Source organism: Pelecanus crispus, chromosome 22 (genome assembly GCF_030463565.1).
Source record: "Pelecanus crispus isolate bPelCri1 chromosome 22, bPelCri1.pri, whole genome shotgun sequence".
Classification (NCBI taxonomy): domain Eukaryota; kingdom Metazoa; phylum Chordata; class Aves; order Pelecaniformes; family Pelecanidae; genus Pelecanus; species Pelecanus crispus.
The window spans coordinates 1,848,096-1,875,744 of NC_134664.1; the positions used below are offsets into that span (position 1 = coordinate 1,848,096).

Below are 27,649 nucleotides of genomic sequence, written 5' to 3' on the forward strand. Positions count from 1 at the left end.
CTAAGTGCCAGGGTGGGCGCAGAGCCCCGGCGAGCCCCCCCGGGACGTGGCGGCACGGGAGGACGTGGGGACACGGGGGGACACGGGGGGACGCGTCCAAGTGCTGAGCGGCGGCGGCGGCGGGGCCGGTCCCTGCCGGCGTCTGTCCATGGCGCTGGGGAGGGGGCCCCGTCCCGTCCCGGGGGGGGCAGGAGCCCCCCGCAGCCCCGGTGTCACCCAGGGGCGACCCAGCCTCGCCTGGGCCCCGCTGCGCCGCCGGTGCCAGCTCGCTGCCCTCGCCGCGGGTCCCGCCGCCCTGGATGACGCTGACCTGGGTGGGCACGGAGCCCCCGGCCGGGCTGTCCCTGAGGGGTCCGGCGGCACCGCCACCGGGCGAGCCCCCGCCATCGGCACCCGGAGCCGCCCCGCACCGCAGCTCCGCCACCGCCTCCCCCAGGGACCCCGTGCCCCCTTCCTCCGGCTTCTTCCGCGGCCGCCCGCGTCTCCGCTTCTGCGGGGCGGCGTTGCCGGCCGGCTCTGGGGGACGCTTGGTGGCCTTGGGGCGCTGCAAGTCCTGGGGGCCGGGACCCTCGCCGCCCCCCACGCTCCAGGGGTTGGCGGGGCTCTCGGCCGTGGGGACACCCACGCTGGGCAGCAGCACGTTGAGGACGGGGACGGCGGCTTGCTGGCTCAGCAGCCCCACCGCCCCGTTGGCCCCCGGGGCCAGCCCCAGGGGCAGGGAGGGGGAGGCCGTGCCCACCGGCAGCGGCAGGGCCACCTTGACTGTGCCCCCCAGGGGGGTGGCCGTGATTTTGGGTGCCAGGACGGGAGGGGAGGAGCGGACAGCCGAGGTGCCGGGTGCCGTCGGTCGCTCCCCCAGCGGGATGCGGGGCAGGAGCAGGGGCAGGCGGGCGACCAGGGCGTTCACCTGGGGGCTGCTGGCCACCTTGGGGGGCTCTGGGGGCTTCTTCTTCTCGGGCCGTGGCGGGACGGGGGGCTTGGGGCTGCCCTCCTTCTTGATCTGCAGGCAGAGGGAGGCGTTGGCGGGGGGGACGTCACGGCGGAGCCGTCACGGTGGAGCCAGGCTGCTTCCCCGAGCGTGCCCCCCCAGGCTGAGTGGGGGACCTGGGGGTCCTGGCTCCCCACCCGGCTCCATCGGGTCTCACCTGCCCCTGGCTCCTGTCGCCGCTCTCAGAGGTGTCCAGGCCGTTCTTCTTGGCTGCCGCCGGGGCCCGACTCTCACGGTGGATCTTCTCCTTGCCCTCTGTGGGTGCACAGAAGCTGACGAAGCGGCGAGAAGCCCCTGGCACCTCTGCGCTCACCCACGCCGTGGGCAGCTGGAGGGGGACACTGCATCCTGGGGGGGACCCCATCTCCCAAACCCTCCGTGCCCCTGCGGGTCCGAGCGAGCCCAACGGGGGCGAGCGGGGCCAGGGCTCCTCCCCACCCACCTGAGACCACCATGGCCATGACCAGGTCGGCGTGGGCCGAGCGGGAGCTGATGATGTGTTGCTGGATGAGGAACTGGGCCACCTCCACGATGTTGTTGAAGGAGCGTTTGAGGATCTTCTCGGCCCAGTCGCAGGTCAGGGCACAGGCCGCCTCCACCACCTCGCTGTTGTAGGACTGCACCAGGTCTGTCAGCTCCGACTGCTGCCGGCGGGACATGCAAACAGGGCCTGATCCTGACACCCCAGCAGGTCACAAGCCTGCACGGGCGGGCAGGTCCTCATCCACCTTTGGGGGGGCTCACGGGGCAGAGCAGAACCTGCTCTCGCAGAGGGCATCCCTCCACCCGCTGCCTTCGTTAGATCTAACGAGCGAGGTTTGTTACCCTGCCAAAACGGGGCCAGTGAAACCCAAGCCATGGAGGCAGCAGCGGACTTACAGTCTCCGTCACTTTGAGGTCCAGGCTGGGCAGGGGCGGCAGGCTGACCACTGTCTTCCTCCGGATCCCGCTGTAGCAGTACGTTTGGCAGGGTTAAGGCGTTTTGCTGTCACACAAATGTGGCCGCGACAGGGTACAACTCAAAGGGGTGCGGCTGCGGGGCTCGTGCTGGGCTCGTCCTGGAGGTGCGATGGCAGCCGGCCCCGCGCCGAGCCGGGCCGCCCCCTTCTCGGCATGCCCCCTGCCCGCCACGAGCTCCCCCCAGGCTGCCCTGAGCGTACGGCAAGGACAGGGCAACTCCAAGCCTCTCTCAGACAACTGAGCTGAACCTTCAGGAGCCAAAAAACCAGGAACCAGCCCCTCTCAGAAGCTACAAAATACCACCTCGTGCACAGACGAGGAATGGGAAAAATTGAAGAAGCAGCTGCTGTCGCTACCACCAGCCCAGCCAGCTCCCCGGGCTTCACTGGCCAGCCAGGCAAGTGGAAGGATATTTCGACTGTCCTCGGCCTCCCAGCCTTCGGGCTTTGATGCTTGGGAAGATCTCCCGGATGATCTTGCCGAAATTGGCGGTGCTCAGAGGGCGACAGCAGAGGTTATCGCAGTATCGCCTGCCAGGGAGAGCTGCAGGTTAAAGCTGTCGAGCCCTTCTCGCTGCCCTCCGGATGCATCCGCTTCTCCCTGCTGATGCGGCTCATTTCAAGAGCCCAAAGTTGGGCAGGGCCATTCCCAAAACAACCCAGGTGCTCGCTGCCCTCCAAACCAACCTCCCTGCCAACCTTTGCTGGACAAGCCCGGCCCCGGGGAGAGAGGCTCCTCACGCCAGGCTGTCCCCTGCGCTCACTTGTAGGCATCGTAGACGTCCTGCTTGGGCAGGCAGGTGTCCGTGTGCTCTTCCAGGTGGTTCCGGATCCAATTGCACGCGTGCATGTACTCGGCTGTGCTCAGCGAGCTCAGGTCCAGGTTACTGCTGCTCCCGTGGGAGCCCGAGACAAACATTTAATCAGCGGAGAAGCGGCACAAGCAGGACAGGAGAAAGCAGAGCCGTGGCAATCTCCCTCCTGCGTCTTGCGATCTGTGTCCCCCACCACCGTCCTGACAGCCCCTGCTCTCCCAGACGCAGCCCCGGCTCACTCCGGCACCCACCTCTTCTCCCCCAAGCTTGGTCCCGACGGCAGCTGGAGGTAGAGGTAGAGCTTGTCGTTGTCCGAAAACTTCTGGACATCTTGCTACAGTCAAAGGGTCCACAGGGAGAGGGGAGATTGGACCAGAGACAAAGAAAGGTTACAGATCTAAAACAAGGAAGAGCTGGTGCAGGCAGCGCTTTCGTTACCCTGTTAACGGCCGTAACTGATGGGGCACTGAAACCAAAGCAGCTTTGTCAGCACGAACACAGCCCGCGCGCGAGGGAACCAGGTAAACGAAGTCACAGGAACTGCCCCTCGAGGGGAATGGAAAGGGTTGTCCCACGCAGGGCTGGGGGAGCGGGTGCCACACCCGTGGGCAGGGTGATCAGGGGTTTCTTGGGGCAATCCTCGCGGTCAGATCCTGACCCAGTGGGAAATGGGACCGGGCAAAACCCAGGGTTCGGGTTAGCTAGGAGGGGAGAGAGGTGGAGACGCGTCGTTCCCTCACCCTCAAGCACAACGTGCTGCGGAGGCACTCACCAGGATGGAGTCGACTTTGTTCTGCACGGATTTGCTGTGCGGGACAGAGAAAAAGGCGTTAGCGCAGAGTGGGACGACACCGCAGCACCCAGGGAATTCCCCAATCCAGCCAGCTCTCGGCCACAGCCGCTGCTTCTGAGGACAGCACCGTCCCTGGGCCCTTCCAGACCCTACACACGCACCCCAGGGTGAGCAGCAATGCCAAGATGGGGACACTGGAGCACCAAGAGCCGAAGGCTGCCTGCACCCACGGGTCAGCGCAGCCCCTTCTCCCCATGCCCCGATTTTCCCTGTGCGCCCACAACCCCGCTCCAGAGCTGCGTGCTCCACCCAAACCCCAGGGAGGGCAGAGCAGGCATAAAACCACATCCCACGGGGTCGCAGCAGACCAGTCTGCGCTACTGTGAATTCCTGAATTGATTCTGCACCCAAAACAGGCAGCAAGCTGCCGGCAGCGTGGCGCAGGGCTGCGCTCTGTGTACAGCGCCTAGCACGGGACCAAGCAGGGCACGCCTGAGGCCGTGCCACACGAGAAGCCGCAAGGCACCGCAACACTTCTCCCTTTGGTCCCTGGGGCTGCAAATTAATCAACCTTATTAAATCAGACCACATTTGGTAAGATTCGGATTAACTGGAAGAGCTGCCAGGGGAAAAGCAAGCGCTGCCCTTACGAGATGGTGCTCTTCAGCTCCTGCAGCAGCGTGCTCGACTCGGTCGTGCTGCCCCGAGAACTGCTGGGTGACAAACTTCCCTTTTTGACAGCTCGGGTGCTCAGCTCTTTGTCAGCCATGACATTTGGTTCCTGTTGGGAAGTGAAAACCAAAAATTCAACTAAGAAAAGGGGAAGAAAAACCCTTCAGAGCTGTACAGCCCCCAGCAGGCACCCGCAGGGCTGACCTCTGTCTGCCTGCCTGCAGGCTGGGCTCGGCGAAGGCAGCAGGGCAGTGGGGTGGCCGGGGGGCCCAGCGCAGCCCAAAACTCGCCCACCCTCAGCCCCTGTCCGTCTTGGTCCGAAGACGTGCCCCAGCTCTGGGGCTGAGCTCCATCAGCGCAGGGGGCGAGGGGAGGGCTGGGACATCAGCGGGACACGAGCCACCAGCGGACTCGGAAATGGCCGCAGCGGTCCCAAGAGGGGCGTCTCCAGCAGCAGGGCCTGCGATGGGCTCCGGGTACCCCGCTCCCGGCAGGGGACAGGGATGCTGGGGGGGCACCGGCGAGCGGCCCTGGCCCAGCGTGCCCAGGAGGGGACCAGAAGGGCAGGTCCCCACAGGCCTGGTGAGCCCCAGGCTGGGGATGCTGAGGGGGACAGTGACAGTCCCATGGCTCCTGGATGCAAGCCCCCAGGGGCTTGGGGACAGGAGAACAGGGATGATGGGGGCAGCAGGAGGGCAGAGGTCTCCAGGGGCAGGGACACCAGCAGGGCAGAGGTCCCCAGGGCAGGGACACCAGCAGGGCCAGTCCCCATGGACGGGGACACCAGTGGGGCCGGTCCCCAGGGCTATGGGGCAGCAGCAGGGCCAGTCCCCAGGGCAAGGACAGCAGCAGGGCTGGTCCCCAGGGCAAGGACAGCAGCAGGGCCAGTCCCCAGAGCAAGGACAGCAGCAGGGCTGGTCCCCAGGGCTATGGGGCAGCAGGAGGCAGAGGTCCCCAGGGCAGGGACACCAGCAGGGCCAGTCCCCATGGACGGGGACACCAGTGGGGCCGGTCCCCAGGGCTATGGGGCAGCAGCAGGGCCAGTCCCCAGGGCAAGGACAGCAGCAGGGCTGGTCCCCAGGGCTATGGGGCAGCAGGAGGCAGAGGTCCCCAGGGCAGGGACACCAGCAGGGCCGGTCCCCAGGGCCATGGGGCAGCAGCAGGGCCGGTCCCCAGGGCAGGGACAGCAGCGGGGCCGGTCCCCAGGGCAAGGACAGCAGCAGGGCCGGTCCCCAGGGCCATGGGGCAGCAGCAGGGCCGGTCCCCAGGGCAGGGACAGCAGCGGGGCCGGTCCCCAGGGCAAGGACAGCAGCAGGGCCGGTCCCCAGGGCCATGGGGCAGCAGCAGGGCCGGTCCCCAGGGCAGGGACACCAGCAGGAGGGCAGAAGTCCCCAGGGCCATGGGGCAGCAGCAGGGCAGGTCCCCATGGACGGGGACAGCAGCGGGGCCGGTCCCCAGGGCAAGGACAGCAGCAGGGCTGGTCCCCAGGGCCATGGGGCAGCAGGAGGCAGAGGTCCCCGGGGGCAGGGACACCAGCGGGGCCGCTCAAGGGAGGGCAGCGGGGCCGGGAGCTCCGTGACAGCGCAGCCCCACCGGTGCCAGCCGCCGGGGAGGGGCCGGGGCACGGGGCCAGCCGCGGCCCGGGCCGGGCAGCACCGGGGCAGGCCCGGCGGGGCTGGGGTGGGGTGGCACCGCCCCGCACCGCCCCGCACCGCCCCGCCCCGCACCCACCTGCGGGCGGCTACCGCCGGGGCCCGGCCCGCCTCATGCCGGCCGGCTCGGTCCGGTTCGGTCCGGTTCTGTCCGGTTCGGTCCGGTTCGGTCCGGTCCCCGCCACGTGCCGCTGTCCCGCGCGCAACAGGAACCGAAAGTGCTGCGCCCCACCGGGACGCGCCCGCGGGCCCCGCCGGACGCTTTTTTCTGATTGGCTGCGGCACCGCCGGTTTGCCCGGATACTGCGCTCTCCTTTAATGCGATTGGCTGCACTGGCTTTCCTACCCGGATACAAGCGGGGTCGGTCTCCTGAGTGGCCGCGCGCAAGATGAAGTCTGCCTAGTAACAGGCTTCTGATTGGTGGGGCTGGAGGAGGAAGCACGAGTGTAAACGAGCCTGTGCGCGTGCAACGGGTGTGCATGCAGCGCGCGTGCAACGGGTGTACAGCGCGCGTTCAGCGTCCACGCAGCGCGTGCGTGCAACGCGTGTGCACGCGTGCAAGGCGTGTGCATGCCTGTAGCATATGGGCGTATGCACAGCGCGCGTGCACGCGTGCACCAAGCGTGTGCGCGCACCGTGCGCGTACGCAGCGCGTGTTTGCTATATGCGTATGCACCGTGTGTGCACGTGCAACGCGTTTATGCGTGCAGCGGGGGTCCGTGCGGTACCTGCGCAGGGTGTGCGTAAGCGTGCGTGGCACGCGTGTGCATGCAGCAGGGGTGCGCGCGCTGCGGGCACGCGCTGGGCACTGCGCGTGCAGTGTAGGCGTGCAACGCGTGCGTGCAGCATGCGCGCAGCCCGTGTTTCTGCGGGCAGTGTCTGTGCAAGCCAGAGGCTCGCACTCCTGGCACATAAACCAGGTTTGCTTTTTTGGGAGAAAACGCTCTCAAGCGCCGAGCCAGGCGGCACGAGGCGCGCGTCAGGAAAATCCCGTCTGTTAAGGAGAGGTGCGCGGTGTTGTGTCCCGTTTGGTCACACGTTTGTTTTGTGGCTCCTGAAAACAGTTCAACAAGAAGATTCGAGGCGAGGAGAGCCGCTGCTGCGGAGGATGACAACCTCTCGGTTTTATTTAAGCAAGCGCAGGATGCAGGGGTCACCGGCGGTTTGCTGGGAGCGTGAAACTCCTGAAGCGCTCGTGCACTGGGATTTTGGGGTGCGGAGAGGCTTTGGGGGCAGCAGACCGTACCTAAACCCAAATATCGGAGGTGCAGTCCCCGCCGGGGTAGCGGATCTCGTGCGCCAGGCAGGGCCCGTCGGGCTCCTTCCCAAAATCCACCAGGAAGCTCTCGTTGACCGTCAGGCCGCCCCGCTCCGTGTCCACATCCAGCTGCAGCATGACGGAGCCGTCCCTGCGGAGGGGCGAGAGCGGGGAGGCTGGGGGGAGCCGGACGTTCACCCCGCCCCGTGGGGGGGACCTGCCTTGCCTCCAAGGAGCTGCCAAAATTCCATCCCCGAGCTGCAGGGTCCGCGCCTCCCGCCTGATGAGCTCATACAATCATCCTCGTTTATCAAAGTTTTCTTACTTGACGAGGTCGGGGTAGAACTGCCTGTCCCAGGCGCTGTAGAGGGATGTGGTGACGTACAGCCTCTTCCCGTCCAAGCTGAGCTGGATCATCTGGGGTCCCCCCTGCACCCTCTTCCCCTGGGAGCGGGCAGAGGAGCAGATGTGCTGCCGGAGGGTGCTGGACTGGGGGACGCCTCCGCCTCCCCCAGACCAGCAGTGCGGGCTGCCGTGTCCATCCCATGGGATGCAGCGGAGCAGAACTGCCAGGACCCGCTCCCCAGCCTTGCCACCCTGCCCAGCACGCTCTGTGGCAGAGCCGTCACCGTCCCCCGCACCGGCATTGCTCAAGGCAGAGGTGGGACCGAGCAGATGGTGGGGGCGATGCCCCGTGGGATTTTGGGGAGACGGCCGAGCTCACCTTGATGAAAAATGGGTCTGGCTGGCTCTGCAGCTCTTCGTCCCTGCACACAGTCACGGGTCCTCCCTTGGTGATGCTGCCACCCACGAAGACCTGCAAGAGACCAAAGGTGTGGGTGGCCGAGACAGTGAGGATGGGGCTGATCCCAGCCGTCCCCAAGAGATGGAGGAAAAGCGTCAGGATGCAACCGGGAGCCTGCTGCTGCCTCACCTGCCCCACCAGCTTGGGCTTGCGGGTGTCGGAGATGTCGTACTGGCGGATGTCTCCATGCAGCCAGTTGCTGAAGTACAGGAACCTGTCGTCCAGCGAGATGAGGATGTCGGTGATGAAGCCTTGGGGAGGGTACGACAACACTACACAAACAGGCGGCAGCACCGGCAGCGCCCAGGGAAGCCAGGGAGCACCTCGGCACCCAGCCCGGGGATGCACTGACCTGGCATGTCCGGGAGGAGCCATCCCTCCACCTTCTTGCTGGGGACTTGGATCACCTTCTCGGCCGCCCAGTCTCCTCGCTGCAGGAGGTGCAGGACAGAGCACGGCCCCGGGGGGCTCAGTGTGCACAGCAGAGGCAGGGTAAGACCCGATGCTGGGGCAGATGCTGCGTGCACGTGTCCACCACCTCTAGTCTCTAGGGCTGTAGCTCAGCTACTTTGCCAGCCATCTCTGGCTCTGCAGAGCCACGGGGAAGATGGGCTCTGGGACCTGAGGAAGGGCTCTGGGGACAAAAACTTGTCTAATTTTCCAGCTAGATTAGCTGGTTCGGTGAAAGATGTTCTCTCTCCTCCCCCAGTTTGTTGTTACACACAACAGACACTGAGAAGAATATTGCTTGGGCTGTTGTAAATCCACAACAAAGGTATAAATAAATGTCCTTTAAATTAAATCATTTCAGCCTAAACTGCTGCCAGTCAGAACAAGTCCTCTGGTGAGACTACCCCAAGCCAGCTCATGTTCTGGGTGCAAAGAGGTGGCTGCACAGCACGGGGAGGAGGCGTGTGCATCTGCAGGGACCGGAGTCAGGCTGCGAGGATGGCAGGGGATGTGGGAAGCGGGATGCTGCGCGGAGTCGTGCGGCTCAGTCAACCAAGGGGCAGCACCCCTTTTCCACCAACCCTGGGGGAGCGCGTACCTCGGTCTTGTAGAAGCGGTGGATGGCACTGCTGATGGTGCAGCCCACGTAGCCCTCGGCGGCATCGGGGTTGTGGAGGAAGCGGATCTCCAGGGGGGCCGCGTCCTCGCCCACGTCGATGGCCTGGATGTAGGTGTGAGTGGTCCAGTCCCACACGTTGAGGCGGCGGCCGTAGCGCCCTGGGAGGGAGGGTTAGAGGGGATGCTGCGAGGCACAGGGTCTCAAGGAAACGTGCTACGGATTCGGGTGAGTCCTCAGCCCCTTTAGACCCCTGCAGGGACAACCCCATGGTCTCCGCACCAGCACACGCCGGTTGCTTTGGACCTTGACAAAATCCATGGGAAGATGCCCAGCATCCAACAGGGACCCTCGCGCTAGGACAGGGCTGGGAAGGGCAGTGTAACCTTTCGGGGGCAGCTGGGCTGAGATGGGGCTTCATCCTTCATGCCTGCAGCTGCGATCCAACCCCACGTGCAGGTCAACAGCAGAATTTATGGACTGTCTTGGGTTGAACTTTTGGTGCTTGCAACTAAAGGGTGGTCACAGTAAATGGGCTGGGCTTGTCTTTTTTAAATCCATGGGATCTCTAGGAATTGGTGTGAAATTCATTTTGCAAGCAAACTGACTTGGACAATTTTATCTATGTCCATTAGACTGCCAGCTCTCACTTAGCAACAGAAGAGGGCTGAAATTGGGCCTTCTTGCAGTCCTGCTCAGCATCTCTCTCCCAGAGTATTTAAACAACAGTGTTCTCACCTTTCTTCAGATCATTTGGGTCAAACCCATATCCCAGGCATTTCGGGATTCCCCATTCAGTGCTGATCAGGACGTTATGGCGTGGCTGGTACCAGAAGTCATAACCCATCGGGGGGATCTTGTCCCCTTTCTCCCAGTTCCCCTTGATCTCAAAGGTCTCTCCATCCAGCAGAATAAAGCCGCCTGGTGCAGAAACAAAACCACATTGGCAGCGAGGAAATCATCCAGATTAACAGTTCATGTGTTATAAAGCAAGCAGCGACAGACAGATCAACCCGTTGCAGACCAGGCTGCTGAACAGGCTGGGAGTCTTGGGTGAAGCCTCCAGGACAGCTCTGGATGTGGGAACTGTTCCTCCTGTCCCAGCACCCTCTCCCTGGAAGACTGGTGGGAACTGGGGTACCTTTCCCGCTGCCGGCCGGGTCTCCCAGAGCACTGATCATGATTTCACCGCTGCCCAGGCAGTGGGAGGTGTGGGGGTAACCCAGGTTGCACTTCCAGAAGACGTCCTCTGAGTTGACAACCTGCCGGGAGTTCACAGGCACCGTCACGTCCTCCATGCCGGGCTGTCTCAGGCAAGAAGGGTGTTCATTTCTGCACTGAATGCAGGTTCACAAGCTTGGTGTTACTTCGTGGCGTGGCTGGGCAGCTCCTCCCTGACCTCAAGATGGGACTTGCCATGCAGCCAGAGGGGCCGAGCACATTTGCTGGGGCAGAGCGTGCACGGTCCTGCGTCCCCAGGCATGCCGGCACACGGGGCGGCTGCTGCGCTCACCCCGAGAAGCTGGCTGCAGGCCACCAGCGAGGCACTTGCACACCCAGGCATGGGGCAAGCTGCAGGCAGATGCCGGGGCTCCTTCGGAGACACACGCCACAGGCGAGACATGGACTGTAAACCTGACAGGCAGTGCTGTGCCTGGCACCCAGTGTGCCCTGGTCCTGCACATCAGCAGGAGAACAACCACCTTCCACAGCCTTCCCGTACTGTCAGCCAGACATCAGGTCCTGCTAAGCTCTTAGATGTACCCCAAAGCCTCTTTGCCAAGCTGTTCCTGCAGGCAGAAGCCACACTCCCAGACCTTTAGCCTTTAATGTGTATCAGCACCACCTCCAAGGTACCTTGAAAAGCCTGGGAGCCCGCAGGTCGGTTCCCACATCCACCACGTAGATGCGGGAGGAGATGAGGCTGGGGAGGATCAGGCGGTTCCGCTTCTTGGTGGTGTCCCCGAAGCAGCTGCTGCAGGTGTTCCACCCCGAGTGGTGCAGCTCGTCCCCCAGGTTGGGCATGGGCAGGCGGTGGATCACCTGCAAAGTCCCAGCTTACACTGGTCTTTCCTCTGCCAAGTGCAAGATCACAGGCAGACGGGGAGCTCAGTGCGTTGCAGACCCCACCATAGGGTCAGGATGCCTCAAGCAAGCCTCACCCTGCAGAGGGGAGCGATGGTGCACAGGGGATCCTACGGTGGGGTGTGAGGCGCATTTTACGTGCATTTCGTAAGGACAGGAAGGCTCAGAGTCTTGGGAAGAAGCGGACAGGCATCAGCCTTTGGTACTGAGCCAGCAGCTTTGGGGAGCGAGAAGGACAAGCACTGAGCTGTTTCCCAGGCCAGTTTACTACCGAGATAAAGCATTTGGTACCTGGCAATAGTGTGGAGATCTGGGGTTGACATCCACAGTGGCCAGAAAGTCAGGTTTCTTCCTCCCAGTGTTCCTGTAGATGCAGGGCACATACACAATCTCCTCCCGGGGACCTTTCAAGACAGAAACACTGCCTGAGCATCAGCAGAAACCACCTTTGACAGAATAAAAACCTTGCAGGAGTCTCTGGTCAGCCTGGATCTCCCTCCCGGGGAGCCGGTGCGTTCCCCCATATGCATGGGGCAGTTGGATCTCCATCTCTCTGCCGTACCAGAGGCACGAGGCTGGGCTCTGTTTGGAGGGGGCCGCCCTGAGGGCCTTTGGGCTTATTCAGATCCCTTGCCCTGGGAAGGGATCTCTGGACCTCAGAAAGTCCATGGCTTTGGGATCACCCCATGCCTGTGAGGACATGCCAGCTCTTCCCCAATCCTTTCAGTCACACGAATCAAACCACACTGCATCTCATTTCCATCACATCTACACAGGAGAAGCCTTAAAAACACGAGAAGTGCTTGCCAGACTGAAGTCAAAGGCAGAAAGCCCCCCAAGCCCCTGGGCAGTCCCATAGTCCTCCCAAGCAGTGAAAATCTACCGTGATGCGGTGGTGCAAGAGCTCCCTGTCTGCAGGGCATCCCACTGGGAAAGGGAGAAGGGCTCTGCCCCTGGATGCCCTCGCAGCGACAGGTCTGCCATGCTCCCTGCTCCCCAAGCAGGAGCTGCTGCCCTGGTGCACGCGCTGCTCCTGAGAGTGCCTGTGATCAGCTTTGCTGGGAAGTGGCTTTGCTCTGGGACCTGAGCACTGCCCAGCCCTCCAAGCAAGGGCATTCAGACCCCACGGAGTCTCCTTACCACTGCAAAGGTGGTACTTGCTCTCAGTAAAGTACTGCCAAAGTGAGGGCTAGTGGGGGAGAACTGGGTTAGGAAATGCTGAGGAAGAGAGAGCAGTGGGAAACAGAGACAGAGAGGTGATTTGAGACCTCTGGATTTGATCCATAACACGTAATAGCTGGCTTTGCAACGTGGTGCCTTTAGAAACCTGTACCCAGCGGTGCCTGTGTCAGTCTTGGGTTTGAGAGCAGCTGCCAAACGCTGAGGGATCCCATCCCTGCAGCTGCAGTGGCACCAAAAGACAGGGTATGGGACAGAGCCACAGAGCTCATACCCCTCCTGAGGCACCCAAAGGACACCGAGGAGCTTCTCATCACCTGCGCAGGAGCCCAACCTGCCAGATGTCTGCATGGAAGAGCTTTTGGGTGCCAGAGTTACTCAGCACCACTGAAGCAACCAGATAGTTCCCAAAGGAACTTGCCAGAGTAGCAGAGCCAGTGGGATTTGTGCTATTTGCTATTAATTTAAATCACTGCCCAGCCCTGCCGACACGCAGGGATGTTTTAAAGATTCATCTCTTCATTGTTGTTCTCTTGGTTCAAAGACATTTCGGGGTAGGAATCACAGATCATGAGCAAGCTCCAGAGCTCTCTATGGTTTCAAGGATGTGTTTGCTAAGCCCTAGAGAAGAGGATTAAGGGAGGCATAGCCGGAGATGATGCATTCATTGGTCTCTTCGCATTAGAGCACTGGTGTTTCAGCAATGCAGCAAGAAGGATTCTCAGGCAAAGCATCCAGACTGTAAGGAAGTGGCCCGTGAGGCCAGTTTTTATACAAGGAGCTTTTGTCATGTTGTGATCCCAGCCATCAGGAGCAGAGTGCAATGAAAAATCAGGATGGTCCCCCTCCCTCCCCAGGTTTAGCTCCGGTGGTGGTGGTGTGGGGCTATAGCAATACAATTGCCTCTGAGAAACTTAAAAATCCCATTTGGTTTTGTAAAGGGAAGCCACAGGTGACTTTGTTGCAGGCTATGACCCATCCCAAGCCATCATGAAACCTAAAAAGGTTTGTTCTGACACCAAGCTGTCATTATGCAATGATGTTTGGCCTCAGGACAGGCCAGAAGGGAAACCATTGCTTCCCTATGCTTGCTGGGAACCTCCTCGGAGAATTGAGATAATTGATATACTTGAAAGCATTGTTTTGCTCTTCACCTAAATCATAGGCAGCGCAGGGCTCTTCCCTGCCTGCCCTGGATTTCAGACTTGCCTTTCATCGCATCCAGAGGCGAGGCGAAGCCAGGACCACACGCCCCACACTTTTCTGCATTGAGAACAGAAACAAAAAGAAATTAGATGACAGCAAGTTCTTTTAATCCCCTTTTTATGAAGGAACCACTTGCTGGAGTGGCTGCGCGCACTCCCACTTGATGGCAACGTCCGAGGTGAACCAGGATGCCCACATGCATCCAAATGACCCCCAGAAAGGTTTGGGGCTCTGGGCAGCCAAAAAGGCCGGTGATGTATTTCTAGTACAGAGAGGTACAAGGCTCAGGGCCGTGTCTCTCTGCTTTGCCACCCATCGTGTCCCTGTGGTGGAGAGGAAGGGTTGCTCGACACGTATGGGAGCAATGCCAGGCTCGCACGGCCTCAAGGAGTTGCAGAGTGCTTTTGTGATTCTTCTGCGAGGAGGAGGAGGAGGAGGGGAGGCAGTGAGGAAGAAGGGCAGTATGGCTGGGCCGCCGCACTGGAGAAGCCTCTGCAGGTGCCAGGGGCAGCGGGAGGGGAGAGGATTCTCCCGGGAGCTGAGTGGGGAGAGAGCATCCCCTCACTGCAGGGTGAGGAGGGGGAAGAGCTGAGCCTGCTCTGCCGCTCCTCCTGGCCCTCTCTGGGATGGCTGCACTTTGCTGTGCCTTGGTTTGGGGGCATTAATGGAAAGCTTTCGCACAGAAAGCCCTGTTTCCACCCGAGACGTTCAGCACTCAAGGTGTCAGCCTCCTTGCCAGCCCCTAGCATCATCCTGCGAGTCCCTGTCAAGCTGCTGCGGTCTCCAGGGCACTTTGAACCCTGCCAGCCTTGTTTTCTTTATAACTGCTGAGAAAATTGGCCTTAATGCAGTTGAACGGGAGCTTACTAGGAAACAACCACCACCACCAAAAGGACCCCTTTTCCCCACTTACAATGCCAAGGCTCAGGAGAGGAAGGAAAACCCGCAGCTAAATTGTATGACCGGGCTTTGCAGCATCAGCTTCTTACTTGGTTTTATTCTTATTCATTTTAACACTCGTGTGCCTGCTCCTCCAGGGAAGCGCTCCTACCTGAAGCACTGAGAAACCACCCCTCCAACTTGCTTCTCCCTTCTCCTTAGATTACTCCTGCAGAAACAGCCCCATCACAGCCAGACTGCACTGAGGACTCCCTGCCATGGTGTATCCGACCACGGCAAGCACAGCCTGTACAAGTTGCAGGTGAATAAATGAGAGAATAGTTAGAATGCTTTTAATCCTCAGTCTACCTAAACATTTCCTGGTACTTTTAGTAGCTTGGGAAAAGAAACCCTTTCCTGGCCAGAGAAAACACCACGTTCATCCCCACATTTCTTTTTACTTTACATTTTCTGGGTGTCACGGTAACAAAGCCACGAGATCTGGCTCCAGACGAGTTTAGGAGGATCTGGAGCAGAGCCCACCGCCAGAAAGCAACAAGCCACCAACGGTCCCAAGCCTTCTCCTGAGAGCAAGCTGCAGTCAGCAGAGATCTCTTACCTGCGCTGGAGGCTGGGCTGGACCTCACCTGCTGCTGAGCAGCCGAAGGAGATGATCCCGCCTGCATTCTGCCTGTTAGGACCAAGGCAAAGGAGAAAATGCAGCTCTGCAGGGGTTCAAATATATAGGGAGCAGGATGGGGAGAAGGAGGTTTGGAAAAAGGATGCCAAGGGGAGGATCCACACGCCTCGGGGAGTGGGAGGTACTGGGGCAGCCTTTAGCCTCTTACGGCACTGGAAGCTATCTCAGTGCTCCCAGAACCTGCTCTCCTCCCAGAGGGGCAGGGGACGTGGCTGTGGCTGCTCCGCATAGTGCACACGTTCTCGCACACTGGAAACACAAGGGCTTTTAGCTGTGAAGGGAAAGCAGGCTGCTCCTCTCCTCCGATTCCCGGTTAGAAGCAGCGTCTCGAGTCTCCCTGTGGGGCTGACAGGGTGCCCCTGATGAGAGACGGGCAAGCGCTGCGTTCCCAACCACAGAAATAATTTTAGGAGGTTGCAGATGTTAATCACAAGTGAAAATGAAAAGTGAGGACTGGGTTTCTTTTAATTGCAGGATGAGTGTTTACTGTGGGATGTTAATTTGCTGGCTGGGAGGAGGGCAGCAGCGATGTGAGTTTTCCCCATGACACATCTGACTTAGTCAGAGTGTCTGCTTCTGGCTGCAAAGTTGGGCGTCAGCTGGCTTGGCTTGTAAGGGCTGCGCAGTGGGTGCTCGGCCTCCACAGGCGCATCGCTGCTGGCAGGTTGCTGCCTTGTCCTCTCCAGTGCTCACCGCAGATCACAGAATCATTGAATCATGGAATGCTTTGGGAAGGGCCCTGTAGAGCCCACCCAGCCCCACCCCTGCAGCGACAGGGACAGCTTTAACCAGAGCAGGGGGCTCAGAGCCCCGTCCAGCCTGGCCTGGGATGTTCCCAGGGATGGGGCCTCCACCGCCTCTCTGGGCAACCTGTGCCAGTGCCTCACCACCCTCACTGTAAAAAACGTCTTCCTCGTATCCAGTCATCTCCCCTCCTTTAGTTTAAATCCATTACTCCTTGTCCTGTCCCAACAGGCCTTGCTAAAAACCTTGCCCCCACCCTTCCCCTAGGCCCCTCTCAGCACTGCCAGGCCGCACTCAGGCCTCCCCGCAGCCCCCTCCTCTCCAGGCTGAGCACCCCCAGCTCCCCCAGCCTGGCCCCGCAGCAGAGGGGCTCCAGCCCTCGGGGCATTTCTGTGGCCCTAAATGTAGATGTAGACTCTGAAACCAGCAAGCTCAAACAGTTAATCACTCTGCCATCAGAGGCTCTCAGCCCATTGCACCCGCCAGCAAAAAGACCGACAGCCTTGGCTCAATCTCTCCCGCATTCACCTGCTTGGGTTTGCTGTTTGTATTCGATGCTCAACAGCATGCTGTGGAGCACACTGCAGAGCCACGCTGCGGCGGTCAGCACAGACCCCTGTGCCCCACCTTGCCTCTGCACAAGGAAAGCTTCTCCAGGAGGCCCCAGGCCTTAAATCCAAAGGACAAGGCATGCATCAGCAGCAGCCCAGCTTCGTCTGGACCTCACATGCACCTCCAGTCATCCTTCATAGAAATGCCTCTGCTGCAGTTCAGCAAGATTGCCAGAAGAGTGTTCCTCCCCTTAGGGAAGAGGGGCGATCCCAGAGGTGCCTATCCTCATGGGAGGATCTGTTGGAAGGAAATCTGTTGGAAGCTGCAGAAGACTTGATGGGTGCTGGCACCAGGGAGAAGCGCATCTTCCAAATAACCACTAAAGGGAAACAGCCAAAGCATCCGACTTCAGCCACCCCAATTCACCACCTCCCCAGGTAAGGCACATTCAGCCACTGCAGATGAACCGCGTTCCACATTCCTCACGATAACTCATGCACGAGGGTGAGGAAAGGCCCACACTCCCTGAAACACGGGAATTGGGACCCAAAGACCTGGGAACAGGCTTTGGAGGGGATGAAAGAGTTTGCTCGTACCAGCAGAAATACGTCCACATCCATCCAACTTGGGCAGAGCATGGCCTGATGGTGGCACGAGGAGCTGGGCCACCTCTGCTGCGTTGCCTGTTGATCTTCATGGCTCAGCCGCAGCTCAAAGCCCGGGCTGAGTCCTCGCCTTGCTGGGCAACCACCTGCAAGTCAGAGAGGCTGGTCAGTTGATGGTGTGAGGGACAGCAGACTCTCTGATCAACCCCATAAACACGGCCATGAGGTAAGGGAGCACTTCCCCGCGTTAATGCCGATGGCGCCTGGCCCCATCACAAGGAGGGGTTTCCAGGCTGGATTCAGCTCAGCTACCTCCAGCCACCTGGACCTCACGTGGCATGGGGACGTCTGCTGGCCAGACTCTCCCTCCAGCCAGTGGAGAGGAGGAGGCACCTCTAGTGAGATACGTGCTTTGTAGGGTCTGAAGGTAGGTGAGATAAGGCTCATTCCAAAGCCACCGCAACAGCAGGGATGTCCCCTGAGAAGGCCCTCAAACAAGGCAGCTCTGGAGGATCAGAACGGGGTGTCATGCTGAAGCAGCACTCCAGGGATACCTCTCATCTGAAACTCAAGACCTCGTCTAATGTCATCCTCTCTAGCCAGCAAGAAGAGCCCCCCCCAAGGGGTCAATTTCTCCCAGACCTCTTGGACACCTCATTGAAGCTATGGAACTGTTCTCCAAACGGGCTTGTTTTTCTCCTGGGAACACTAAGGGTGCACAAGAGAGCTGTAGCTGTATGTTTGGCCATGGGAAGTGTGAAGGAAGAAAATTAACATGTTTTCTTCCAAGGTAAATATGTAAAAAGATAAAATTTATAAGGATCCACATTGCATGCAGATTTTTGCAACCTTTGGGTTTCAGGAAGACTAACAGATATGGCTGACCAACCAGGGGATTTGTTGTAGGGATTTCTAAAACCCTGATCTAATCAGTAAACATTGCTGAAAAAAATACAGAAAGGCTTCAATGAAATAAGACACGTGAAGATGTAGCTGATGTGAAGAACAGTTTTATTCGTGTTTCAAGCAGAACACAAGAGCAAACCAGTGTCAGGAAACAGGCACCTCTCTTCAAAATACAGCACCTCCCGCTCCTTCAGCTGTGACGCATACCGACCCGAGCACATGACAAGCAAGCCAAGAGGGCTCTCGTGCCAGGGGAAGACTATCCAGGAACGACCTGGCTGAAGAACAGTAACTCAGACGAACTGGGCACTTCACTTTCTTTTGCCTTAGTTTTCAAGGGTGAACAAGCTCTGAATCATAACTGAGAGTTCAACCCCTTGCTCCCGGCCGCGGTATGAGACAGCAATAGCTAACAGGCTGGGGGCATCAAGGCAGGTGCCCAACAGGCCTATAGCGATGAAGCGAGGCACGGTGGGTATGCAGGTATCTGCCAAAAGGCGCTGTGCGCACTGCACATCTCTAGATGAGCAACTGCCCTGGGCTCTGCTCTGTGAATCATGCCCAGGAACTGCTTTGTGCTGAAAAATGCTTTGTGCTGAATTGCTTTGCCATGTGTCGCTGTTCACTGGTCAGCCTGAACCAAACCCTCGCAGTAAGGCAGAGCTTCCGCAGCTCAGGTCAGCAGAAATCTAGACTCCAGCAATGAATGGGGACCCCCAAACCCAATTACCCTACACTCTTTCTTAATGGCTGCACTACGGACGAGAGAGAAGAAGGGAGTCTTTCACACTGCGCTTAGGCAAAGATATCGGAGGTGGAATCCCCACAAGAGAAGTGGATCTCATGGGCAAGGCAAGGCCCATGGGGTTCCTTTCCAAAATCCACCAGGAAGTTCTTGTTCACGGTCAGGCCTCCTTTCTCAGTGTCCACATCAATCTGCAGCATGACAGAGCCTTCCCTGCGAGGGGACAAGAGCGCAGCTATTACAGACAAGCAAACACCGGTCCTGTTCAAGAGATCTTGCCCTTCACCCTCCTGTTCTGTATCGAGGAACAGACTTTCTCCTTAACATCTTCTCTTCTGCAGGGAGAAGGGAGTGGACACCCACTTTCAGTAGTGGCACGCAGCAGTGCTCACATTTTTTTCCTGATTCTCAGTGGACCTGAGTAAACCGCTAGGCAGGATGTGACAGGCAGGCTGGAGCATGCCTTTGCGTTGGAGGGCATCGTCTGCTTTGCCAAATCAAAACATCTCTGGTGGATGCACTGAGAGATGTTGGAGCAGAGACATGGCCTGGCTCTCTGAAATCCACAGGTGGATTCACTCCACCTTTCAGACTGAAACACTTATGCTCTCCCAAGCAAAACCCTGGCACTGCAGCTCCACACAGGCAGCAGCTGCACCTTGCCCAGCCAGAGATGTTTGTGAGTCATCTGCAGGTGAAATTCAACATGAGGAAGCTGCGGGCATGACGTTAGGGAAATCTGTCCCCCCGCAATCACAAACGCGTCCTTGTAGCCCCCCAGACGAGGCGCCTTTCCCCCTTCCAACAGAGGGGCCATCCAAAAGAGGCCCCTTTCCTCCCAAATGTTTCTTACTTGACCACGTTTGGGTAGAACTGCTTGTCCCATGTGCTGTACAAAGAGTTGGTGACGTACAGCCTCTTGCCATCCAAGCTGAGCTGCAGTTTACAAGGGCCGCCGTACACTCTCTTGCACTGAAGGCACAACAGACAGCAGTGATGTTACCGGCTTCTTCCTTTCAGCAGTCAAGCACAAGCAGGAGCAGGGGAGCAGAGCAGAGCAGAGCAGAGCGGCTGCCTCCCCTCCTGACGCAGGCAGGCTACCAGATGCTGCGGGCACACGGGCCGCTGCAACGGAGACCTCCCCCAGAAACCCTGGGCAGAGAATTAGCAGAGCAGAGCCCAAGTCCAAAGGACACCAGAGGGCAAAGAGGACGCAGAACTCACCTTGATCACCAAGGGCTCCGGCTGGCACTTCAGCTCTTCGTCTCTACACACAGCCACGGGTCCGCCCCTGAGGATACTGCCTCCCACAAACACCTGTAAGCGAGGCAGCGGGAGACATGTTGCCTGGTCACCCAGACACCACCAGATCCCGCTAAGGAACCCAAGAGTGCAAGCCCTTCTGCTCCTGCCTTACCTGTCCCACCAGCCTGGGCCTGCAGTTTTTGGAGAGCTCATATTGGCGGATGTCTCCGTGCAGCCAGTTGCTGAGATACAGGTACCTGTCATCCATTGAGATGACGAGGTCGACTGTGAAGGCTAGGGCACAGAAACACAGAGCTCCAGACAAGGCAGCAGCAACAGAAAACGTGCCTTGCATCAAGCCCCAGCTCGCATCCCTCCCTGCCATTCTGTATGTCCTGCCTCCAGCACAGCAGACCTGCCCCAGCGCACAGGCTCCAGCCGCGGCAGCGGCGTCTTCTTGGGGGCGTGCACAGCCCCTCAGCCCCTCCGACAAGCCTCCCGTCGCGTTCGCGCAGCAAGGCTTGGAGGGCCAGCAGTGGGCTTTGCCATGCTCTGGGAGGACAAAGAGAACGCCACCTCAGGGCACACAAACCTGGCATCTTGTGCATAATCCATCCCGTCACATCCTTGGGCGGGATCCGAATCACCTCTTCTACTGCCCAGTTGTCTCTCTGCACAAGAAACACAGGCACCACACCATGAGTGCTCCGGGCACTCACGCGCTCGCACGGCTAGGCAAAGCTGCCTGAGGAAGGCTACCGCTGCACCCAGCTACCACGAGCAGACACCATTAAGGACAGCATCGCCCAATACCAACAGCGAGGCTGGGCTTCATCGCCCAAATCAACCCCCTACATGTTCAGCCCAGCTGCTGGTCATGACGGATTCCCTTTGCGCTCCGTGGGAGAACACACTCCTCTCATTCCAGCATACGCGTCCAAAGCAGGGCCTGGCTACTGCCCTCTCCACACGCCGCCTCCTTTCTCTCTGCTACCCCACATTTCTTCTGCGCCTTCCTCCATCACCCCGTAGCTCACCATGGCCGGCACTCCCCTGGCTGCTGGCAGAATACTTGCCTCGCACTTGTAGAAGCGGTAGATGACGCCACTCAGGGCACAGCAGACGTATCCCTCAGCAGCATCGGGGTTGTGGAGGAATCTAACACTCAGGGGCAAAGAGTCCTCCCCCAGGTCAAAGCACTGGGTGAGGGTGCGGCAGGCCAAGTTCCACACGTTCAGGCGGCGCCCAAAGACCCCTGAGGAAAAGGACAACCAAGTCAGAAGAGGGGGGGCTACCCATGCAGACTCATCCCTCCCCAGAACGCTCACAGACAGGGACAGCCATGGCAGCGACTAGCCAGAAGTAGCAGAGAAAACTGCACTCATTTAGGGAGCAGCGGAAAAGACAGGGACCAGCCTGTCTTAAGGACAGGCACTCCACGTCCGGCAGCAGCGCCTCTAAATGGGCCATTCGGGGAGAAGATCTGGCTCAGCACTTGTATCCGTATCCCCTCACCTTGCTTCAAGTCGTCGGGATTAAATCCATATCCCGCACATTTTGGGACTACTCCAGAAGAGCTGATCAGAACATTGTGGCGGGGCTGGTACCAGAAGTCGTATCCACTCGGGGGGACCTCACACTCGTTTTCCCAGTTCCCCTTCAGCTCAAAGGTCTCTCCGTCCAGCACAATAAATCCACCTGTGATACAAAAAGGGGACGCGGGACAAATCACATACTCCACTTCCAAACCAGTCGCTTTGTTCGTGGAGTTATCGATCACAGGGCAGAGTACCTTTCGCATTGCCAGACGGATCTCCCGTGTTGGCAATCAGAATATCGCCATTAGGCAGGCTGCGAGGTACGTTGAGGTATCCCTTGTTGCACTTCCAGAAGACATCCACTGGCTCAATCATCTGAAACAAGTTGACACATGCAGACTTCAGACTCCGACTGCTCAGCTCATTTCACACTCCCTGGCAGAGCCTTTGGCCATCGGAGACTTTGGAAAATCTCCGATGCTTGCAGGACAGGAGCTTTCTTTCCAAGAACTCACACTTGCTAGGGCCTGCTCCTCCTTGGAGAGGAGCACAGAAGCCTCTGAGCTCCCCTCTACACAGACAACGAGAATGCAGCAACCCCTAACTCATAACAGCTTGTCTGTCCACCTCGCTATTGGGGTGGGGGGCAGGCATGGGGTGTTGCGTGACTTCCAGTTACTAGGCACTCTCTGAACGATTCATGGACAGAGAAAAGAACGCAATGATGATTGGAGCCTTCCTTGGTCTGAAAAGGAGAGAGCTGAGAGGGAAACGTGACCCAGCTCTCTCAAATCAGGGTGGAAGAGAAGATGAAGAGAGAACCCTTCTTCCCCGGGTATTATTCCAGAAGCACCAGTTCCCAACTCCTTCCCAGAAACTTGTCTTTGAATCACCTCAGGCATACCTTGCACAGCCTGGGAGCCCGGCACTGTGAACCCACATCCACCACGTAAATGCGGGAGGAAATCAAACAGGGAAGAATCAGCTTGGTCCTTCTCGTGTTGATACTGTCAAAGCAGGTGCAGCCAGTGCTCCACCCCGAGGAATGCAGCTCGTCTTTGAGGTTGGGCATGGGCAGGCGGTGGATCACCTAGGCAGTCAAGGTAGAGTTAGGGTTCACTCAGGAAGGCATGGAGAAATGGGGACTTTAATGTAACGAACAATTTCGAGATGATAACAGTGCTCCCTGCACGAAAGGAGCTCTGTGGAAATGTTAAAGCTTAAATGGGACTGATCAGTTCAAAGATGCACAGCAGATGCAGATAACCTGTCTTTGCAGCCTTCAGACAGGTAAATGCCGATTTCCCATTTAGGATGACAGCAGGCAGGTTGGTACAGTGCACAACAGAACATCTCTGACATTGCATCCCGCTAGAAACATGCTGAGCTCTGCCAAAGTGCTGGACACGCTAAACCACCTGGGTCACTAGAGACCATTCTCCATGCTGAGCAGCCACTGACAGGGTGATTCAGAGCATGTGCTCAAAAGCTCGCCAGCAGCACCGAGATGCTCTGGAAGTGAGTTGGGAAGTGAGTCAGAGCTGACTTGTCCCCAGGACACAGAGACGGAGATGATTCAACTAGAGCCAGGCATACAGAGGACAGTGGAAACACAGCAGGAAGGTGACACTCCTAGCTGACAACATCCCTATCCCGCGCATAACACCAGTGGAGAAGCAAGAAGCAGACCTGCCATGACAAAACTCACACGGGGTTTCCCAGATGGGTCTTGGCAGGACATGAACAGGCAGGGGGAAAGAGTCAGGCCAGGGTGGATGAGACAGAAAGACGCAGGAAGACCAGAAGGGGCAAGGCATAAACAGACAGCCTGCATGACAGAGTGGCTCTTAAACAATCTGATTTTCACCAGCAAAAAAGAGTAAATGTCCTGGAGCTGGGGGCACTATGAAGCACAAAGCCAGCAGCTGGTCTTCAGCCCAATAAAAACCCAGTTGAGACACAGGTACCTGGCCATAACATGGAGATCTGGGGTTGAGATCGACGGTGGCCAGGAAGTCAGGTTGGTCGATGCATGTTTCCCTGTAGGTGCAGGTCACGTAGGCAACCTCCTCTCTAGGAGCTGGGTGTATAGAAAGCTTGTGTCAAAACATGCCATGAACCAACCAGAAAGGAAAAGAAAAGCTTCAACAGACTCTCCGATAGGACTGAACTTATTTTTCTGGATGCTGAGACCTTTCTCCTTGGTCACTGTCAACTGTCCAACCCTGGTTCCATTCCCTGGTTCCATTCCCAGAGGTAAGAGAACAACAAAAGGGCATCTCCATAGAGTTACAGCTTTCTCCCTTTGGGGAAGGGACTCAGCATACACAGTTAATCAATGGTGGTCTCCACTACCACGGAGCTCTTTCCCAAATACCCGCCACTCCAAAACACACTCAAGAGGACTTGCCTTTCACAACATCCGGGCAGGTGGGGTACTCGTAGCACTGAGCTTTGCATCTCTCTGATTTGAGAAGAAGGGAAGAATAAAATGAGAAACATCCACATCCTTAATAGGTGCCTATTCAGAAGACTCTGTCCCACCCGATGGACCTTCTCCCACCCCAGCCTTCAACGGGGATGGACCTCTGAGACCAGCACCTACTTTTGTTACGGCAGTAAAAAATCTCAGATCCAGGAGAGGAATCCTCCCCTCAACAGACACTGAGGCTATCACGGATCAAACCACTGCTCAGCTCCCTTCTGCATCCTCTGAGCCCCAGCAAAGGAGAGCAAGCTTCCACCAAGAACCACATCAGTACTGAAGGTCCAGCCTGGAAAGGAACTCTGGTTTCTTGTCTCCCTGACGACTCCCCAGCAGAAGGGGAGGCTCCCCTCACCACGGATACTACAGCCACATGGAAGTAGCTTTTCAAGGCAAAAAAGCAGCCCCTGGGAGCAGACCGGTAGTAAGACAAAAGAAACCTTTAGTACTGGTCAGACAAAACACCAAACTTCAGTCCCACCTCTCTCCTTCCTGCTGCGCTGCAGAGGATCAAGCCCACCAGTCCCCAGGTGGGACTCGGTTTCAAGGTGGGATGTCTGCAGCCTCCAGGCAGCGGCTGGAGCCCGATCCAGGATGGAGCTACAAGTGCCTTGGAGCTGCTGTGGGCTGCAGGGAGGCTGCAGCGTATCTCTTACCCATGCTGAAGGCCGCTTGGTTCACCCTCCTCAAGAGCAGAGGTGCTGGAACTGGACGTGCAGCTTGCTGCCTGCCTTGCTCGAGTGGCTTGTGTTGTGCCCAGGCTGCTCTCGGGGGGCCTTATATACAAGGCAAAGTGGTGGGGGGAGAAAGCAAGCTGCCAAGGGAGGAGCCATCGCTCCTAAGCGTTTGGGAGGTGCCAGACCAGCACTGTGGCTTGTTTCCGCCTTGCTAACCCCCAATCTAGAGGAAAAATCTGCTGGTCCATGCAGGTCTTTTCCTTAACACAACCTCCCGTATCTGATCCTGGGGCTCTGGTGATTTCCAATGGGACTTTTTCGGTTCTGGAGGCCTCCACGTCCCAGCCGAGACACAAGATAATTACAGCCATCCCCCATACACAGGCTCCTGCCATACAAATGTGCAGTGGCTGCAAATTCCACACAGGGGATGAGAAGTCCAAGAAGTCCAGCTAGATAACCGGCCCCACCAGCAGCCTCCTGGAAATTACAACGTTTGAACGTACGGAGGCCACCAAAGGCACCTCTGAAATCTGGACCCTGACAGAAGGCACGTCTCTGTCTGAGGGCTGAGCTGAAGACATGGGCTCCCTGGCGTCAACTCAGCAAGACAGGCCCAGAGAAGCCTCTACAAGAAAGAAGACTTTCTGAGCTCTAAGGACTGCAAACTGGGAGACAGTGCTCAGAGGACGGAGGGGACTCCAACAGTACTGAAATCAGAAGAGACGCAAGTAACTGTTGACATCTCCCACACAGCTAGCAAAGACATCAGGCTAGAAATGGGTGCTTAAGGAAATACAGTCTGTGCCCTTGTTGAGGCAGCATTTACAAGGTCAAGACGTGCCTGCTGCCTCTCAGGTTTGTATCTCCATATGGGAAAGTCAGCCCACCTGTGGAAAAGAGGAACTTCTAGGATTTGGGGCAATTCAGCACCAGAAACAGTGCCTGAGCAGTAGCTACTTACTCTCCCCACCAATCTGGTCAATTGACAATCTTCTCACCATGCCCATCACCCCACTGTGCAGCTCCCACCCAAGGCCCCATGGCAGGCACCAACACCACAAAGTGCCTGGCACCACTGTGGTTGAATTATATGCCACCTGGACTAAACTGCCACAAACCACCCACGGGAACAGTAAAGACCTCTGTTAAGGGGATTGTGGTGTTGGAGAGAAGAATTTTGGAAGAAGGGTCATCTCCTGAAATCACCATGTCCCTGGCTGCCACTAGCTGCCGAACTGAAGCAGGAAGAAAACACCAAGCAGCATGGAACGTGAACGAGTATCGTATCTTGTGGAAGAAGTCCTTAATCAGTGGGCAAATTACATGGGGTAAGTAATTGCTCCACACAGGAATCCAGAAACATCTGACAGCACCATTAAAGAAGCCCTCGGGAGATTTCTATCAGAAAAGAGGACAGCTTAGCCCATCTCAGTAGGGCTGTAATTAAATGGTTTCCAGAGCAGCACTTTAAACATGTGGCAAGAGGACATGGAGCAGCCAAACACTTGGTCTTCTCTGTAAGCAAGGAGCATCAAACTGCTGCGATTGGATGAACTCGTGGTTTGTTTAGCAGAAATCCATCTCGGCAGTTTCAGTGCAAGAGGCAAAGGCAGCCAGGGGACAGATCATTACCTACCACAGCCAGACACGTCCATGCTACCAGTCAATGCACAGTTATTATGACAAGCTGCATCCCACGTATGTCAAGGTTCACTATAAGGCAAGGAGAAGATGTTAAAAACAATATCATGGGTGAAAGAAGGCAGCATGCAAAGTAATGGCTCAAAGCCTTATGTTATTGACTATGAAAGAAGTTGAGATCCTGGGCAAGAGCAACCACACGGACAGAAATTCTGTTCTCATATCAAATCAGACATATAATGGGGACACTTCTGGATGGCTTTTCCATAGCACTAGAGCAGCCCATTTAACTGAGCATGGTAAGCACCTAGTACCCCAACAGAGGAACCTTTCCTGGATGTCAGTAAAACTAGCAAACGTAAGAAGGAACTGCAAAGGATGCCAGAAGAAAGAGGCATCAAAGAGCTACGCTGCACATGGGGTAGTTCAGCTGCATCAGGCCAAACTGGATTAAGGGACTGGGCTCCACACTTCAGTGCCTTCAGGACTTCAGGGGGTAAGTGTCATACCAGGTTTAATGTGTACAGGATGTCACCATCGCCAAATGGTAAGGAGACTCAGTGAAAGACCACTGCACATCCACACCGGACAGAACAGACTGACAGGCCAATGCTGTAAGACCCAGAGTGCTGAACGTTGGCTATCTGTCCCCCCTCATGGCTATATGAATGTTAAACACTTCCATTTCAGCTGTGTGAAGCCAGCAGCACTCTGAAAGTGAAGGACACAGTGATGTGTCCTAGGGCTGTGCACTGCTTTCTAAGCCTAGCAGGATATTGCTAGGATTCTTCTGGATTAAGAACAGTCACAGCCCTTTTACACTAATTCCAAAGGAGTTTATTTTCTAGACAGGGGCTTCTCAACAGGACTTGCGGCACTGCTTTTCCAGGAGTTTGCACATCCCAGCCTTCAACAGCAAACTCCAACTGCAGAGAGATGTGGAAGTAGCTGGTACAACCTCTTCTGTAAAATGCAGCACAGAGACTTGCGGTATTGCTTGCCTGGGATAGCTTTCAGCCTGGGTCTGCCCACTGCAATGCCTGTAACCTGTCAATGCTCTGGTTCATCACACTGCAACCCACACATGTTCACAACATGCCATGTGTTTGGGGCCACACTTGTGCAAATGGAAGCAAAGAATCTATCTCCGTCTCCAGTTCTCAGAGGCAAACTCTTCCATGTCTCCTACAGGCAGCAAGCTTGTCTTGGGCTCACAAAGAGATGACAGTGTTGGGAACAAACCTGGCATCCGATCATCACTAGGCAGATTTCAAGAGCTCACACCTCAAGAATCAGAAGGAAGCCCTCAGTGCAGGAGCAGCTCCATAGCTGGAGCTAGCTATTCTCCTCCAACCAACTCAAAACAGCCTTTCCCTCTTCTCTGCTTGCTCACGCAGAGCTCACCATTGCTCTCCCATGCTGCTTGGACCTGGGCAGAACTGCCCATCTC

The 27,649-nt window shown here is 57.6% G+C and overlaps 3 protein-coding genes across 3 annotated transcripts; all 3 read right to left on the reverse strand.

The window, feature by feature from the left end:
* RFX5 (regulatory factor X5) lies at window positions 1-5,977 on the reverse strand. Its single transcript, XM_075724503.1, has 12 exons — window positions 5,959-5,977; window positions 4,206-4,336; window positions 3,535-3,568; window positions 3,014-3,096; window positions 2,712-2,837; window positions 2,362-2,478; window positions 1,868-1,949; window positions 1,748-1,750; window positions 1,431-1,632; window positions 1,146-1,243; window positions 81-994; window positions 1-49 (listed from the first exon to the last, which is right to left on the reverse strand). The coding sequence occupies exons 2-12, from the start codon at window positions 4,322-4,324 to the stop codon at window positions 1-3; spliced, it is 1,827 nt and encodes a 608-aa protein (XP_075580618.1). The 5' UTR covers window positions 4,325-4,336; window positions 5,959-5,977.
* Window positions 5,978-7,126: 1,149 nt separating this feature from the next.
* LOC104024469 (methanethiol oxidase) lies at window positions 7,127-13,528 on the reverse strand. The gene is made up of 11 exons (XM_075724542.1): window positions 13,483-13,528; window positions 11,386-11,498; window positions 10,867-11,052; window positions 10,151-10,271; window positions 9,748-9,930; window positions 8,992-9,170; window positions 8,296-8,374; window positions 8,073-8,194; window positions 7,863-7,955; window positions 7,464-7,582; window positions 7,127-7,289 (listed from the first exon to the last, which is right to left on the reverse strand). The coding sequence occupies exons 1-11, from the start codon at window positions 13,487-13,489 to the stop codon at window positions 7,127-7,129; spliced, it is 1,365 nt and encodes a 454-aa protein (XP_075580657.1). The 5' UTR covers window positions 13,490-13,528.
* Window positions 13,529-18,466: 4,938 nt separating this feature from the next.
* On the reverse strand, window positions 18,467-23,490 carry LOC142595727 (methanethiol oxidase-like). The gene is made up of 10 exons (XM_075724541.1): window positions 23,361-23,490; window positions 22,298-22,483; window positions 21,648-21,768; window positions 21,371-21,553; window positions 20,928-21,110; window positions 20,448-20,522; window positions 20,028-20,149; window positions 19,835-19,927; window positions 19,464-19,582; window positions 18,467-18,823 (listed from the first exon to the last, which is right to left on the reverse strand). The coding sequence occupies exons 2-10, from the start codon at window positions 22,463-22,465 to the stop codon at window positions 18,661-18,663; spliced, it is 1,227 nt and encodes a 408-aa protein (XP_075580656.1). The 5' UTR covers window positions 22,466-22,483; window positions 23,361-23,490; the 3' UTR covers window positions 18,467-18,660.
* Window positions 23,491-27,649: the final 4,159 nt, after the last annotated feature.